Source organism: Erinaceus europaeus, chromosome 17, assembly GCF_950295315.1.
Source record: "Erinaceus europaeus chromosome 17, mEriEur2.1, whole genome shotgun sequence".
NCBI classification, from domain to species: Eukaryota; Metazoa; Chordata; class Mammalia; order Eulipotyphla; family Erinaceidae; genus Erinaceus; species Erinaceus europaeus.
The window spans coordinates 64,048,169-64,062,020 of record NC_080178.1 but is presented as its reverse complement, the minus strand read 5'-3'; the positions used below and the strand labels follow the sequence as shown (position 1 = coordinate 64,062,020).

General features: G+C 40.4%; 1 protein-coding gene across 2 annotated transcripts in view; it reads right to left on the bottom strand.

Moving 5' to 3' along the window:
* Positions 1 to 13,852, bottom strand: part of FCHSD2 (FCH and double SH3 domains 2) — a 210,808-nt gene that overhangs the window by 52,827 nt on the left and 144,129 nt on the right. For both annotated transcript variants that reach the window (XM_060176858.1, XM_007527489.3), the window contains one exon: positions 4,796 to 4,918. In XM_060176858.1, coding sequence (XP_060032841.1) covers positions 4,796 to 4,918 — 123 coding nt within the window. The remainder of the gene's footprint in view (positions 1 to 4,795; positions 4,919 to 13,852) is intronic.

The following is a 13,852-nucleotide window of genomic DNA, read 5'->3' as shown; positions in this document are numbered from 1 at the left end:
CCCCCCCCCCCAGCGTATCATACAGGATTACTATGGCATTGAGGGAAACTAGTGCTATGGTATCTCTCCCCTTCTCTGTCTTTCTGCTTCCCTTCTCTCTGTCTATACACATACACGAAAAAGTTGGTCCAGAGTAGCAAAATTGTATATTCCTATAGCTCCAATGGGTCTCCCCCCAAAAGTAAGTAAAATATAATTTGTAATAAAATTAAGAAATAAAAATGTTATACTTACTAGACACTCTCAATGAATAGAAACTGGAAAAAAAATCCCTTTTAAATATTCCATTAGTCAACGGAGGAAAAAAAAAAAACCATAGAAACAAACAAACAAAAAGTGCTACATAATAGAATGTAAAGTTGTAAGAGAAAAATTTTAGCTTTAAATGTATTTATTTGAGAGCGGGCAGTGGAGCAGCGGGTTACGAGCACATGGCGGAAAGCACATCGAACGGAATCAGGATCCTAGTTTGAGCTCCCCACCTTCTGGGGGTTTGCTTCACAGGCAGTGAAGCAGGTCTGCAGGTGTGTATCTTTCTCTCCCCCTCTCTGTCTTCCCCTCCTCTCTACATTTCTCTCTGTCCTATCCAACAACGACAGCTATAACAACATCAATAATAACAATGAGAACAATAAACAACAAGGGCAGCAAAAGGAGAAAAATTAAAAAAATAAAAAAAATGTATTTATTTGAAAACAGTGAAGACTGAAAATAGGAGGCCAGTTGGTGGCACACCTGGTTAAGTCCTCATATTTCAGTGCACAAGAACTCAGATTCAAGTCCTTGGTCCCCACCTGCAGAAGGAAAGCTTTATGAGTAGTGAAGCAGGCTACAGTTGTCTTTCTACCCCTCTATTTCCCTCTCCCCTCTCAATTTCTCTGTTTCTATCCAGTAACAAATAAATAAATATATTTTAAATGACTGAAAATATGGGACCTAGCAGAAAAGGAAGCCTGTAAATGATTAAAACACAAGTTGTGAAAAAGTAGAAATGAAGACTGAAATAAGGAAAATAAAAATACCCATGAAGAACAAATCTGGCCCTTAGAAAAGATGAGTAAAGCAGACAGCAGCCTGGAGGTGGCTCAGTGGCAGTACACAGGGTTTGCATGTCTGAGGCCCCACATTTGTTATATGAAATTATATATGCCAGTGCGATGCTTTGGTCTAGTCTCTCTCTCTTGCTCTATTATTAAAATAGACTGATCAAAGTAGGAAAAAGCACAAATAACATTGGAAAGAAGCAGGGAGAAAACTATAAAGGCAAACAAATTCACATGCAAATTTATGCTACCAAGTTTGACAAATAAAAAGGACAACTGTCCAGGAGAATTTAAGTTATCAAAATATAATAAACAAAAACAAACAAACAAGGAAAATGGGCTGGGTGGTGGCACACTTCTAGAGCACGCACAGTGCAGTGGGTAACAGTAGAGATCAAGCCCCTGGCCCCTATCGCAAGGAGAAAATTTCAGAACGGTGAAGCAGTGCTGCAGATGTGTCTCTCTTTGCCTCTATTTCCCTTTTCCTCTCAATTTATATCTGTCTCAAAAAGATAGAAGAAATAAAAATAGCTGCCAGGACTGGTAGGTTAATCGTGCAGGCACAGAGCCCCAGCGATAACCCTGGTGGCAATAAGTCAAAAAAAGGAAACAGAAAACCTGACTGGATCAATAAGCTCAGTCTAAAATCAACCACTCAATTTCAGAAATAAATTCAAATCCAAGATGGTCTTTTTGTTTGTCTGTTTGTTTGCTTTGTTGTTTTTGTGGTGTGGTGCCAGGACCATACATGTGAGATTCTAGTTTTCTTTTATTTTAAGCAAAGAGAGAGGCAGTACAAGACAGAAAGACTAGAGCTTCTTCGGGTGCAGGAGCTTGAGCCCAGCATCTTGTGCATGGTAAGGTATGCACTCTACCAGGTGAACCATCTCCCAGCCATAAAGATGTTTTTATAGACCTTTTTTTAGTCCCCAATAGCCTCTTATGAGACATTCTGAAATGTGTATATATTACATGAAATAGAACTCTACAGAAACACTCATACAGTTACAACCTAGATCTTTTAAAAAAACCTAGCAATTAAAATTTTGCTGTATTTGCTTACACATAACCACTGAGTACATTATTACTTTTATATATTTTATTGATTTCTGTGAATAAATAAGAAAAATAGCAGGATTTCAAAGCACCAGACTAGAGATCTATTTCCAAACCAACCTAGTATTTTACAAATTTTTACAAAAACAGAATTGTAGAGGCAAAAATAGTTCACTTGGATAGCTCACTGCTTTGCCCCATGTCTGTGATCTAAGCTCAAACCCAGCTTCTGCCACGTTGAAGGAAGCTTTGGTGCTGTGGTCTCTTTCATTCTCTGCCTTCTCTTTCTCTACTAGAAAATGAATGAATGAAAAGTAAATAAATTAAAAAAAAAAAACAGAATTGGAGTAGTTGAGAGGGTGGCTCAATAGTAGAGCATAGGGCTTTCATACATCAGGTTCTGAGTTCAGTCTGGCATTGCACATGCCACAGTGACTGCCTTTTTTTTTTTTTCTTTCATTACATCTCTGTGATTTATTGAGAGCAGAGAATTAGGGAGAAAGTGAACCAGAACATACATGTTCTGTGCCCTAACAATTTGAGCTATCTCTCCAGGGATCTAATTAAATCTTTAAAAACAGAATTAGAACTATGGTGCAATAGAAAAAAAAAAAGATAAATACTTGAGCAGGCACTCTGGAAGAAAAGTCTGTGTCCCTTTTACTTCCTTTCTTTGAATGTTGTCTTGCAAGCTAGATACCCAGATACTTTCTAAATGATTTATTGCGATCTTATCCAGTTCCCATTCTTCCTGCCAAAGAGAATCGAGTGGCCTAGGGATGGATCAGCATACTACAGGAACTGCATGCCCCAGGCCTCACCTAGCACCACATATGCTGGAGCAGGGTTCTGACTTTCTCTTTCAGTTGTGAAAAAAAATCTTAAGAAGGGAGAAGCTAGATCATTCACAATAATGGCTATGAAATTAATGTGTTTTTATGAGTGTATGTATTCAACCAGGAAATATTTACTAATCATAGGAATAAAGAAAATAAATTATTTATTTTCTCTGTATGCAATGTGACATGCCAGAAAAGTTGGTGGATTGCAACAGTTTTGAATAAAAAAAATTACCACCCAAGAGTAATAGCTACTAGAAAGTAAGGCTGTTTAAAATTATTAGTTTAGGGCCCTTGTCAGGGAATTCTGGGATTCTCACATAGATATGATGGTCCTAGACCTCTAACAAATCCTCCTCTCTACCATCACTGGTCATCTCTATCAGGAACAACATCATAAACCCCTTTGTGGGCCTCTACAGGACCTTGCCCTTAATGTGGAACAATGATGGTAGGGACTGCCCCACTCTCTGAAGGGAGACTGGGTTAACATACTCTGCCACTTGTGGAAGACTGGTCCTGCAATGAGTGAAGCCTAGAATGTTCCTAGCTATGACCATGAACTGTGAGCTCAGACAGAGGGATACAGTGGTTACACAGGCTCTTGTGCAGAAGATGGGGCCCAGATCAGATCAATGAGGTTTATAGTTAATGGTATTTATATACTCTTCCCATATCTGGGAGCTACTCTCTGCCCTGATCTACCTTTCTAGTCCTATTTCCAACCCTGACACCATCTCCCCAGATAATATCGTTGGCCCACCTGCATGTTAGCTATCGGACTCAGGCAAAAATAGTAAAGTCATGGGCCCCTTGACTATACCTAAAATAGATCTATAGATTTTTTCCAAAAGGGAGACCCCAAATCTCATTTGCTATATTCTTACCTTTAGGTTCATGACTAGTCAACTGTTTTTCCTGCTTTATATCTTAATGCTTTTCAGCCACCAAATTACAGAGGCTACCATGATGCCAACCTGACTTCCCTGGGCAGACGACCTCACTGTTGTGTTCTAGAACCCCATCTCCCCAGAGCCCTGCCCCACTAGGGTAAGATACAAACAGGCTGGGAGAATGGATCAACCTGCCAACACCCATGTTCAGTGGAGAAGCAATTACCTTCCACCTTCTGCACCTCATAATGATCCTGGGTCCATGCTCCCAGAGGGATAAAGAACAGGAAAGTTTCCAATGGAGGGGATGCAATATGGAACTCTGGTGGTGGGAACTGCATGGAACTGTACCCCTCTTATCCTATAATATTGTAAATCATTACTAAACCAGTAAAGAAAGAAAGGGAGAAAGAAAGGAAGAGGGGTGGGGAACCAGCATCCGATGATAGAGGAAAATAACAAAGTGGTGGGGAGTGTGGTGTGTTGACAGCTATCCCAGGGAGGCATCAAACTGTGTATCTGTGACAACAACAGTTTTGTAAATCAAAATCCCCCTCCCTAATAAAGTGATGTATAAAATATATTAGTGTATAATATTTTTATTGTTTATAAAATGTCTTAATCTTGGTGCCCCTTTATTTTTGTTTGACAGATAACATTGTCATTCTCCCATATGAATGAAATGAATCACATATTCAAAATTAATTTGAGCAGAGGACACATTTCTTTAAACTATTCTTCCAGAAGCAATGGAAATATCACTACTTCCCTGTTTGTTTTGTTTGCCAGTTTATCTGGGAGCAAGCCACACCCTCCCCAGCTTTGTTGGAAGGAATACCGTTTCCCAGAAATCTTCCTCGCAAAGCATTTTCTAATGTCTTTGGTACATTCAATTTGCTTGTTTGCAAAAGTATTTTGGATTTCAAAATGAGTAAGATCACATTTTGCACCAAAGGTAACTTACCTTAGTGGAAGTTTCTAATAAAAACTGGAATGTGTTCTGTACAGCTTGGCATGTTTCTAGCTCGGTGCGGCTGAAGGCTATTAAATAATCCTTGAGGTGATCATACACATTTCCATCAAGAGCCTATAAAAGGGAATTTGAAAAAGAAAATTATGATAAAACTTTGACACATAATGTCTAGTGTCTACAAAGTAAGTTCAGTTAAACCTATTAATAATGAAGGAAGAAACAGTGCGGATTGTTACTTAAGGGTGAATATGAACTACAGTCACTTGGGCTAATGTTGACTCTTGTAAATAACAACTGAAAAAGGGAAAACCCAACACGAGAACAGGATAAAAACTGAAGACAAGAGAGTTGGGTTCTTATATTTGCTTTATGGAAAACACTCTTACTTGTTTGAACAGAGCAGGACTCTTTGAAATTGAAAAAAGAGAAAAGTACTAAACATTTGAGAAATGACTAAGCTACAATAGGTAAGAAAACTCTAGGAATCTTAAACATGGAAAAGTATGTATCACATGATTTTAATAAAAAAAAAAAGCAGAATGAATAGAGATTTTCTTTTAAAAAGATTCATTTATTTACTCTGAATGAAATGGGACGTAGAGAAAAGACCACAGTACAGTTCAGCTCTGACATAAAGTGGTCCAGGGGATTGAACCTGTGCAGACTCTGGGGCCTCTAGCATTCAAGTTCTATGTTTTAGCAGGCTGGTTCTCTCCCAGGCCCTCCCAGAAAGTTTAATGAAAAATCAGGTAAAATTCTCATAACATAAAAGTTATCATTTTAACCATTTTAAAGGGCTTTGTGGTCATGAATAGGAACATCCCAAGATGCCCCAGTATTGACCCATCTTCCTCAGGTGGAGCATAGAGTATGTTGTCCATCCCCCCTTTGGAGGATGGAACATTCTCTACCGTTATTGACCCAAGTTGAGGGCAAGGTCCTATGGGGAGCCCACAAGGGGGTCTATTTCACTGTTCCTGATAGAGATGACCAGTAACAATGGAGAGAAAGTGAGCTTGGATCTACAGGGATGCAGAGGTCACATAGGCTCCTAAGCTGAATATGGGCCCCAGACCACATCAAATCGATGGGGTTTACAGTCAACAATATTTATATACCTTTCCCATATTTGGGAGCTACTCTCTCCCCTGATCCAGCTTTCTGGTCCTTTTTCCAGCCATGACATCTTCTCCCCAGACAATAACTTGGATACACCTGCATATCAGATTTCAGGTTCAGGAAAAAAAAAAAACAACACAACAAACTAGTATAGCCACAGGCCCTTTGGAATATAACTAAAATATGCCTACTAGCTAGCTACAAAATGGAGGACCCCCCCCCCCAACTCGTCATCTGCATTATTCCAGCCTTTAGGTCCAACATAGTTCAACAATTTGTTTGGCTTTGTATGTTAACTCTCTTTTCAGCCACCAGGTTCCAGATGCTACCTTCATGCCAACCAGACTTTCCTGGACAGACAACCCCACCAATGTGTCCTGGAGCTCCGCTCCCCCAGAGACCCACCTCACTAGGGAAAGAGAGAGGCAGACTGGGAGTATGGACCGACCAGTCAACGCCCATGTTCAGCGGGGAAGCAATTACAGAAGCCAGACCTTCAACATTCTGCATCCCACAATGACCTTGGGCCTATACTCCCAGAGGGTTAAAAAATAGGAAAGCTATGAAGGGTGGGGATAGAATACGGAGTTCTGGTAGTGGGAACTGTGTGGAGTTGTACCCCTCTTATCCTATGGTTTTGTCAATGTTTCCTTTTTATAAATGAAAAAAGGGGGGGGGGGCTTTGTAGTAGTGACTCACAGTAAATACTATTATCTAATTTCAGAACATGTGAATCCCTCTCCTCCAAGAAATATCACACCCATTAGTGGTCATTCTCACCCTACCCTGGCCCCAGTCTTTGGCAATTCCTAGTCTACCTTCTTCTCTATGGACTTGCCTACTCTGTACATCTGGGCATTGCATATAAATGGAATCATGTAAGAAGTGGCCGTCTGTCTCCCTCTATGACTTGGTATATTTATAAGGTTCACCAATCTGTTGTACTTAATGTCATCATATAGCTGAATAACATTTCACTGCATGGGGATACCATATTTGACCTTCCAGTGATAGGACATTTGGACTTTTTTCACTTTGGGGCTATTACAGATACTGCTGTTACAAACAGGTTTTGGTCTGAACATCTATTTTCAATTCTCCTAGGGATATAAATACTGTAGTGTAATTGTTGGACCCTATAGTAATTCTATTTGGGAAACTACCAAACCATTTTCCATAGCAACTGTACTATTTTATATTACCAGCAGCAATACATGACAGGTTTATATTGATACTTTATGTATGCTTACATTTAAATAATTTATTTTGTAAAATTTATATTTGTGGTGCCAGGGTCTCATGTTGATCCTGGGCTGACTTTTTCAATTCTTTTTTTTTTTTTAATATTTTTTTCCTGTTTGTTGCCCTTGTCGTTTTTTATTGTTGTTGCAGTTATTGCTGTTGTTATTCATGTCATCATTGTTGAATAGGACAGAGAGACATGGAGAGAGGAGGGAAGACAGAGAGGGAGAAAGAGAGACATCTGCAGACCTGTTTTACTGCCTGTGAAGCGACCCCCCTGCAGGTGGGGAGCCAGGGGCTCAAACCGGGATCCTTACGCCGGTCCTTGCGCTTTGTGTCACGTGCACTTAATCCGCGGTGCTGCCGCCCGACTCCCACTCTTTCAATTCTTTTATTAAAGGCATAGAGAATCTGGGCAGTGCTGCACTCAGTTAAGCACACAGAGTACATGCAAGGACCCAAGTGAAGACCCAGGTTTGAGCTTCACTCCCCACATGCGGCAGGAATGCTATACAAGCAGTGAAGAAGATCTTCAGGTGCCTTATCTCCCCCGCCTCTCTCAATTTCTTCCTCTTATCGAATAAGATGGAAAGATAAATAAGGGAAATATGGCCACAAGGAATGGTGGATTTGTAGTGTTGGCACTTAGCCCCAGTGATAATCCTGGAGGGAAAAAAGAAACACAACAACAGAGACATATGTAGAGACAGAGTGAGCACACTGGATCTTCTTTCTTTCTTTTTTTAACAAACTTTAAAAAATATATATTTTTAATATTTATTTATTCCCTTTTGTTGCCCTTGTTGTTTTATTGTTGTTGTTATTGATGTCATTGTTGGATAGGACAGAGAGAAATCAAGAGAGGAGAGGAAGACAGAGGGGGGGAGAAAGATAGACACCTGCAGACCTGCTTCACCGCCTGTGAAGCGACTTCCCTGCAGGTGGGGAGCCGGGTCCATGAGCTTTGCGCAACCTGTGCTTAACCACCTGTGCTACCGCCCGACTCCCTGGATCTTCTTTCAATGCCATGTGGAACTGGGGCTCAAACTTGTGCAGGTGCAATAGGAGGTGAGCTCTCTCTGGACCCCTTAATTTATTTATAAGCATAGTAATTATAAGCATGTTTATATAAGTGTAATTTATTTACTAGAATTACAGAATTCTTCCACATTCTTGTCAACATTTATTTTCAGTCTTTTTTTTTTTTTTTACCAGAGCATTGTTCAGCTCTGGTTTATGGTGGTGCAGGGGATTGAACCTGGGACTTCAGAGCCTCAGGCTTGAGACTCTCTTTGCATAACCGTAATGCTATCTACCTCTGCCCCTATTTTCAGTCTTTTACACATCCCCTTTGGAGAAATGTCTCCTCAGTATGCTTTGCATTGTCTTTGTGTTGGTGTTGTGTTATGAGAGTTCTTAATCTATCTGAACACTACTTATATATTTGGATACTATATCCCATCACATATGTAATTTAAAAATTCGTTCTCCCATTATGTGGCTAATGTTTTCACTTTTTTGATAGCATCCTTTGGTGTACAAAAGTTTTTTTTTAACTTTCTATGAAGTCTTTTTTTTATTTTAAAGATTTTTTAATATTTATTTATTCCCTTCTGTTGCCCCTGTCGTTTTATTGTTATAATTATTGTTGTTGTTATTGATGTCATCATTGTTGGATAGGACAGAGAGAAATGGAGAGAGGAGGGAAGACAGAGAGGGGGAGAGAAAGACAGACACCTGCAGACCTGCTTCACTGTCTGTGAAGTGACTCTCCTGCAGGTGGGAAGCCAGGGGCTTGAACCAGGATCCTTACGCTGGTCCTTACGCTGCGCTACCAAGTCCCTATGAAGTCTTATTAAGACATTCCTTTTTCTCTTCTGTTCTAGTGTCACATCTAGGAGTCCTTAATGGAGGCATACAGTATAGAACTGTTTAATATAGCTTTTGTTTTTGCTATTCCATACAACTTCTATAGTAGAACTGGTTTTTAAAAGACACATGGGGGCTGGGTGGTAGCCTACTGGGTTAAGTACACTTGGTGTGAAGTGCAAGGACCAGCATAAGGATCCCGGTTCCAGCCCCTGTCTCACCTGAAAAGGGGTCACTTCACAGGCGGTGAAGCAGGTCTGCAGGTGTCTACCTTTCTCTCCCCCTCTGTCTTCCCCTCCTCTCTCCATTTTTTTCTGTCCTATCCAACATCGACAACAGCAGTAACAACAGTGACAATAATGACAATGGCAACAAAAATGGTAAAAAAAAAAAAATGATATCCAGGAGTAGTGGATTCACAGTGCAGGCATTGAACCCCAGTGATAACCCTGGAGGCAGAAAAAAAAAAAAAAAGGACACCTAAATTCTGCCCCCAAAGCATTAGTAAAGTGGTATGATTTTATAGTGTTTAAGCCACTAGGTGGCACCATTAAGTACTTTAAATGTGGGCAGTGCAGACACCTCAAGATTCCTTTCCATGTTATGTAACATCCAGAGTGACAGAAGACCCACCTTAGACCATACTTTTTTTCAACTTGTTGAGAGAAAGAGAGGGAGGGAGAGAAGGAGAAAGAGGGGGGGGAGGGAGAGGGAGGGAGGGAGAGAGAGAGACAGAGGGAGAGAGGGAGAGACAGAGAGGGAGAGAAAGGAAGGAGAGTAAAGGGAAGGGAGGAAGGAATGAAGGAAGGCAGCTTCTGATAGATTTTTTTTTTTGCCTAAAAAATGCACTTGGTAGGTGGTCTTAACCTTGCATTTTCAGGAAACCACTGGAGTATTTTACTTTTAAGGCAAATGGCAAAATAGAAATCATAAGCTCCCACCCTCAGAATCTGATTCTCATTAAAAAAAAAACAAAAACAGTGGCTCTTTTTTGTACGAGTTTAGAAATACAGCAGATTTATTAGGTTCTTAAAAACTGTGATATTAAAACAAGCAGAGAAAGAAAAGACTAGCCAGCCATGCAGTAATGAGTCCTTACAGTTCACCCATGACCAGGCAAAGGGAAAGCAGGAGGGAGGGAAGGGAAGGTGGAAGGCGGAAAAGTATATTTCGGCCAGACTTTGAAATAACTTCCAGTACCCACAATTCCTTGCAAGTTCATGTTCTGTGCTCTATGCCTATCATACATTGGTGACATCAGCCATATACAGACTGTCCTCTTTGTTTACTGTCAACAAAGCATAGCTTATGCCCAACAATTCTGTCAGGTGTGTAGACCTGAAAATTCGCTTTCTCTAACATCATACTGCTGGTCTGGGAATCAGACTTCTTTTTTTTTTTGCCTCCAGGGTTATCATTGGGGCTCAGTGCCTGCACTACAAATTCATTGCTCCTGGTGGCCATTTTTCCCCCCATTTTGTTGTTACTGCTGTTGTTGTTGTTGGATAGGACAGAGAGAAATTTAGAGAGGAAGGGAAGACAGAGGGGGAGAGAAAGATAAGACGCATGCAGACTTGCTTCACCGCTTGTGAAATGACCCCCCTGTAGGTGGGGAGCCGGGGGGGGGGGGCTAGAACTGGGATCCTTACACCAGTCCTTGTGCTTCATGTCATGTGTGCTTAACCTACTGTGCTACTGCCCGGCCCCTGAAGTAAGACTTTTTAGAACAATTGGACTTAACAGTCATTTTATTTAATTAGGTTGAGCAAGTAGGTAGACTTTGAGCCTTGTGACCCTATAAAAGCAGAGGGGAGGAAGAGAGATAGACACCTGCAGCTCTGCTTCACCACTTGTGAAAACTCATTATTTGTAATATATAGTAGAACAAGTTTTATTTAGACACTGCTTAGAAGAAAGCAGATGTTAAAACATTTATAGAATAAATGCAAATTTCATTCTAAGAGCTTAGTATAGCAACAGGTATACACTGACTTAGATCACAGGCAAGTTCCTGTCACTAACAGAAGATGCATTATTCATCATCATGCACCAGTTGGAAACACAAAGGTGCAGTAAAACTTCATTAGGTCGAAGGTAGGTCAGGCATTTAGAAGCCTCTTCCAAGAGACAGGAATTAATCTTAAAATTTTCTTCTCCTCCTAACCAACACCTAGAATCCCCTGAATTTTAATTACCACCTTCTAGCATTACAGCATTCATTAAGCTGCAAATGTACCCATTTCTGGTGGGTAAGAATATGATAGATAGCTGGAGGCCTTCTAGATGGGCTATTGTACAGAGTTTATGTAGGAGGGATGACAACTAAGAAATAGCTGGAATTCAAAGTACAGGAAATGGATGATTACCCTATGATTTGCTCCAGTCTTCTGCCTCATGTTAACAGCAATGTTAACATGTTAACAGTGGTGGCGTCTTATAGATGAAGTTCAAAGCAGTTTTGTGTAGTACTGTCCTGACAAAGCTTGCGATTGGAAAGCAGTTTGCGTAAGTGTTTATGTGGATTTTGATTTAAAAGCTAACAATAAGAAAAGAAACACTCCTTAACATTGGGAACTGAGAGCCCGAAGTGCTTCTTACAGACCCCTGTGTCACTGTCTCTCACATCTGGATTATTGCCACAACACCCTCCTGCTCCCCCACATCCAGTTGTCCCTTCCACCTAAGTGTCTCCACACCACAGCTAGGAGCATGTCTCTAAATGGCACACTGGAGCTGTCTATCTACTGCCCCAACACCCCTTAGCACCTTCAGAACAGACAGCACTGCCTCCCCTCTCTACTCTAACCTCAGCAGAAAAAGCCTGCAGTAAATGGACTGAACTGAGAGAGCTGACAGCTACAGGGAGTCCTCGACTGCATAAAAGAAAAAGTATCAAGGAAACATTTCAAAGACAAATTAGAATATGAGGCATTTACTTTGCCTTAACTTGGTCAACTTAATTTTGGTAGGAAAACACATGGTTCTTCTGACTCAGTATTGGCCAGATACTCTTTCTCTCTTTTAATGTTCATATCTACATGTCAAAGTCTCTTGGACTAGATCCTCTTCTCCAGCTGCTCTTTCTATTGTTCCTGCTCAGTGTATGTTGCCACTACTCTCTAACCTCCCTAGGGTTATGCCAAGTAAAGATGCACTTTCTCCTAGTGTAGAGGTAACTGTTAAATCTGGGTATATTTTCTACAAATTTATCAAATCCAACCCCCTCCTGGTAATTTCCACCCCTACCACTCCCTGTCCAGGGGTGAGACAGGTAGCATAATGGCTATGAAAAAAAGCCTTTCATGCTTGAGGCTTCAAAGTTTCAAGTTCAATTATCTGCACCACTATAAGCCAGAGCTGAGCAGTGCTCAGTTCAATGCTCTCTCTCTAAAGTAAAACAAACAAAATATTTAAACAAATTTTTTCCAGTCATGACATCTTCTCCCCAGATAATAACTTGGATCCACCTGCATATCAGATTTCAGGCTCAGGGGTAAAAAAGAAAAAAAACAAAAAAACAAAAACCAGTGTAGCCACAGGCCCTTTGGAATATAACTAAAACATATGCCTATTAGCTATCTATAAAATGGAAGACCTCCTCCCCAACTCTTTATCTGCATTATTCCAGCCTTTAGGTTCATGATTGGTCAACAATTTGTTTGGCTTTGTATGTTAACTCTCTTCAATCACCAGGTTCCAGATGCTAGCATGATGCCAACCAGACTTCCCTGGACAGACGACCCCACCAATATGTCCTGGAGCTCCACTCCCCAGGAGCCCTTCCCCACTAGGGAAAGAGAGAGACAGGCTGGGAATATGGATCAAACTGTCAATGTGCAGCGGGGAAGCAATTACAGAAGCCAGACCTTCCACCTTCTGCATTCCACAATGACTTTGGGTCCACACTCCCAGAAGGCTAAAGAATAGGAAAGCTATCAGGGGAGGGGAGGGGATGGGATACAGATTTCTGGTGGTGAGAACTGTGTGGCGTTGTACCCCTCTTATCCTATGGTTTAGTCAATGTTTCCTTTTTTTTTTTTCTTCAATGTGTCCTTTTTATAGATAAAAAATTAAAAAAAATTTAAACAAAAACAGTTCCTAAAAAAAAAAAAAAGACAAATCCAGAAACTTAAAATTCTAGGATGTTCCACTAAACATTCATTTTACGGAAAAGTGTAAGTTTCCTGGAACTTGTTTGAATAACAAAATTATGATGAGTTAGGAGCTGGGAGAAGGAAAATATCTCATTTTCTAAGTAGTTGATGCAATTTCCCCTAGAATGAGAACTTTAAACAGTGGCCTCCTTATTTAGATCCAGGAAGGACATAGATTCTGCAGTCAGAGTGAGTTATGCTGAAATCTCTTGGGTTTTCTTAATGCAGCCTAGAAAAGCAAACTCTTTTGAGAGCAATGGGTGAGCTAAAATGGCCTTTGGTAAAAGCCAAGGATATAAATATCAAGATGATAATAAATACGAGATGTCTTAAAATTAGATCACAAAATCCTACAGTCTTCTGTCACTGATGGAAGAAAGCTAAGAGGGGCTGCCAGCATTTGTTTATCTTCCTGAGGAGGCCCAAGAGGCCCCTAACTAGGGTGAAGAAAGAAAGGAGATTTGTACAAATATAAAGGGACCGAGAAAGTAGTGAGCTGCATTTGCATCACTGTAAATATCTGTCAACTAATACAAAGTAAAATTAGAAATATATCACCTAATTTTGTACATGGCTAGTTTTATTTAAAAACATGAAGCTAATAGCAGGTTCTTTGAAAGAGGAAGCAAGAAAGTTTCAGTCTGGGGTCAGAGAGGTAGAGCAC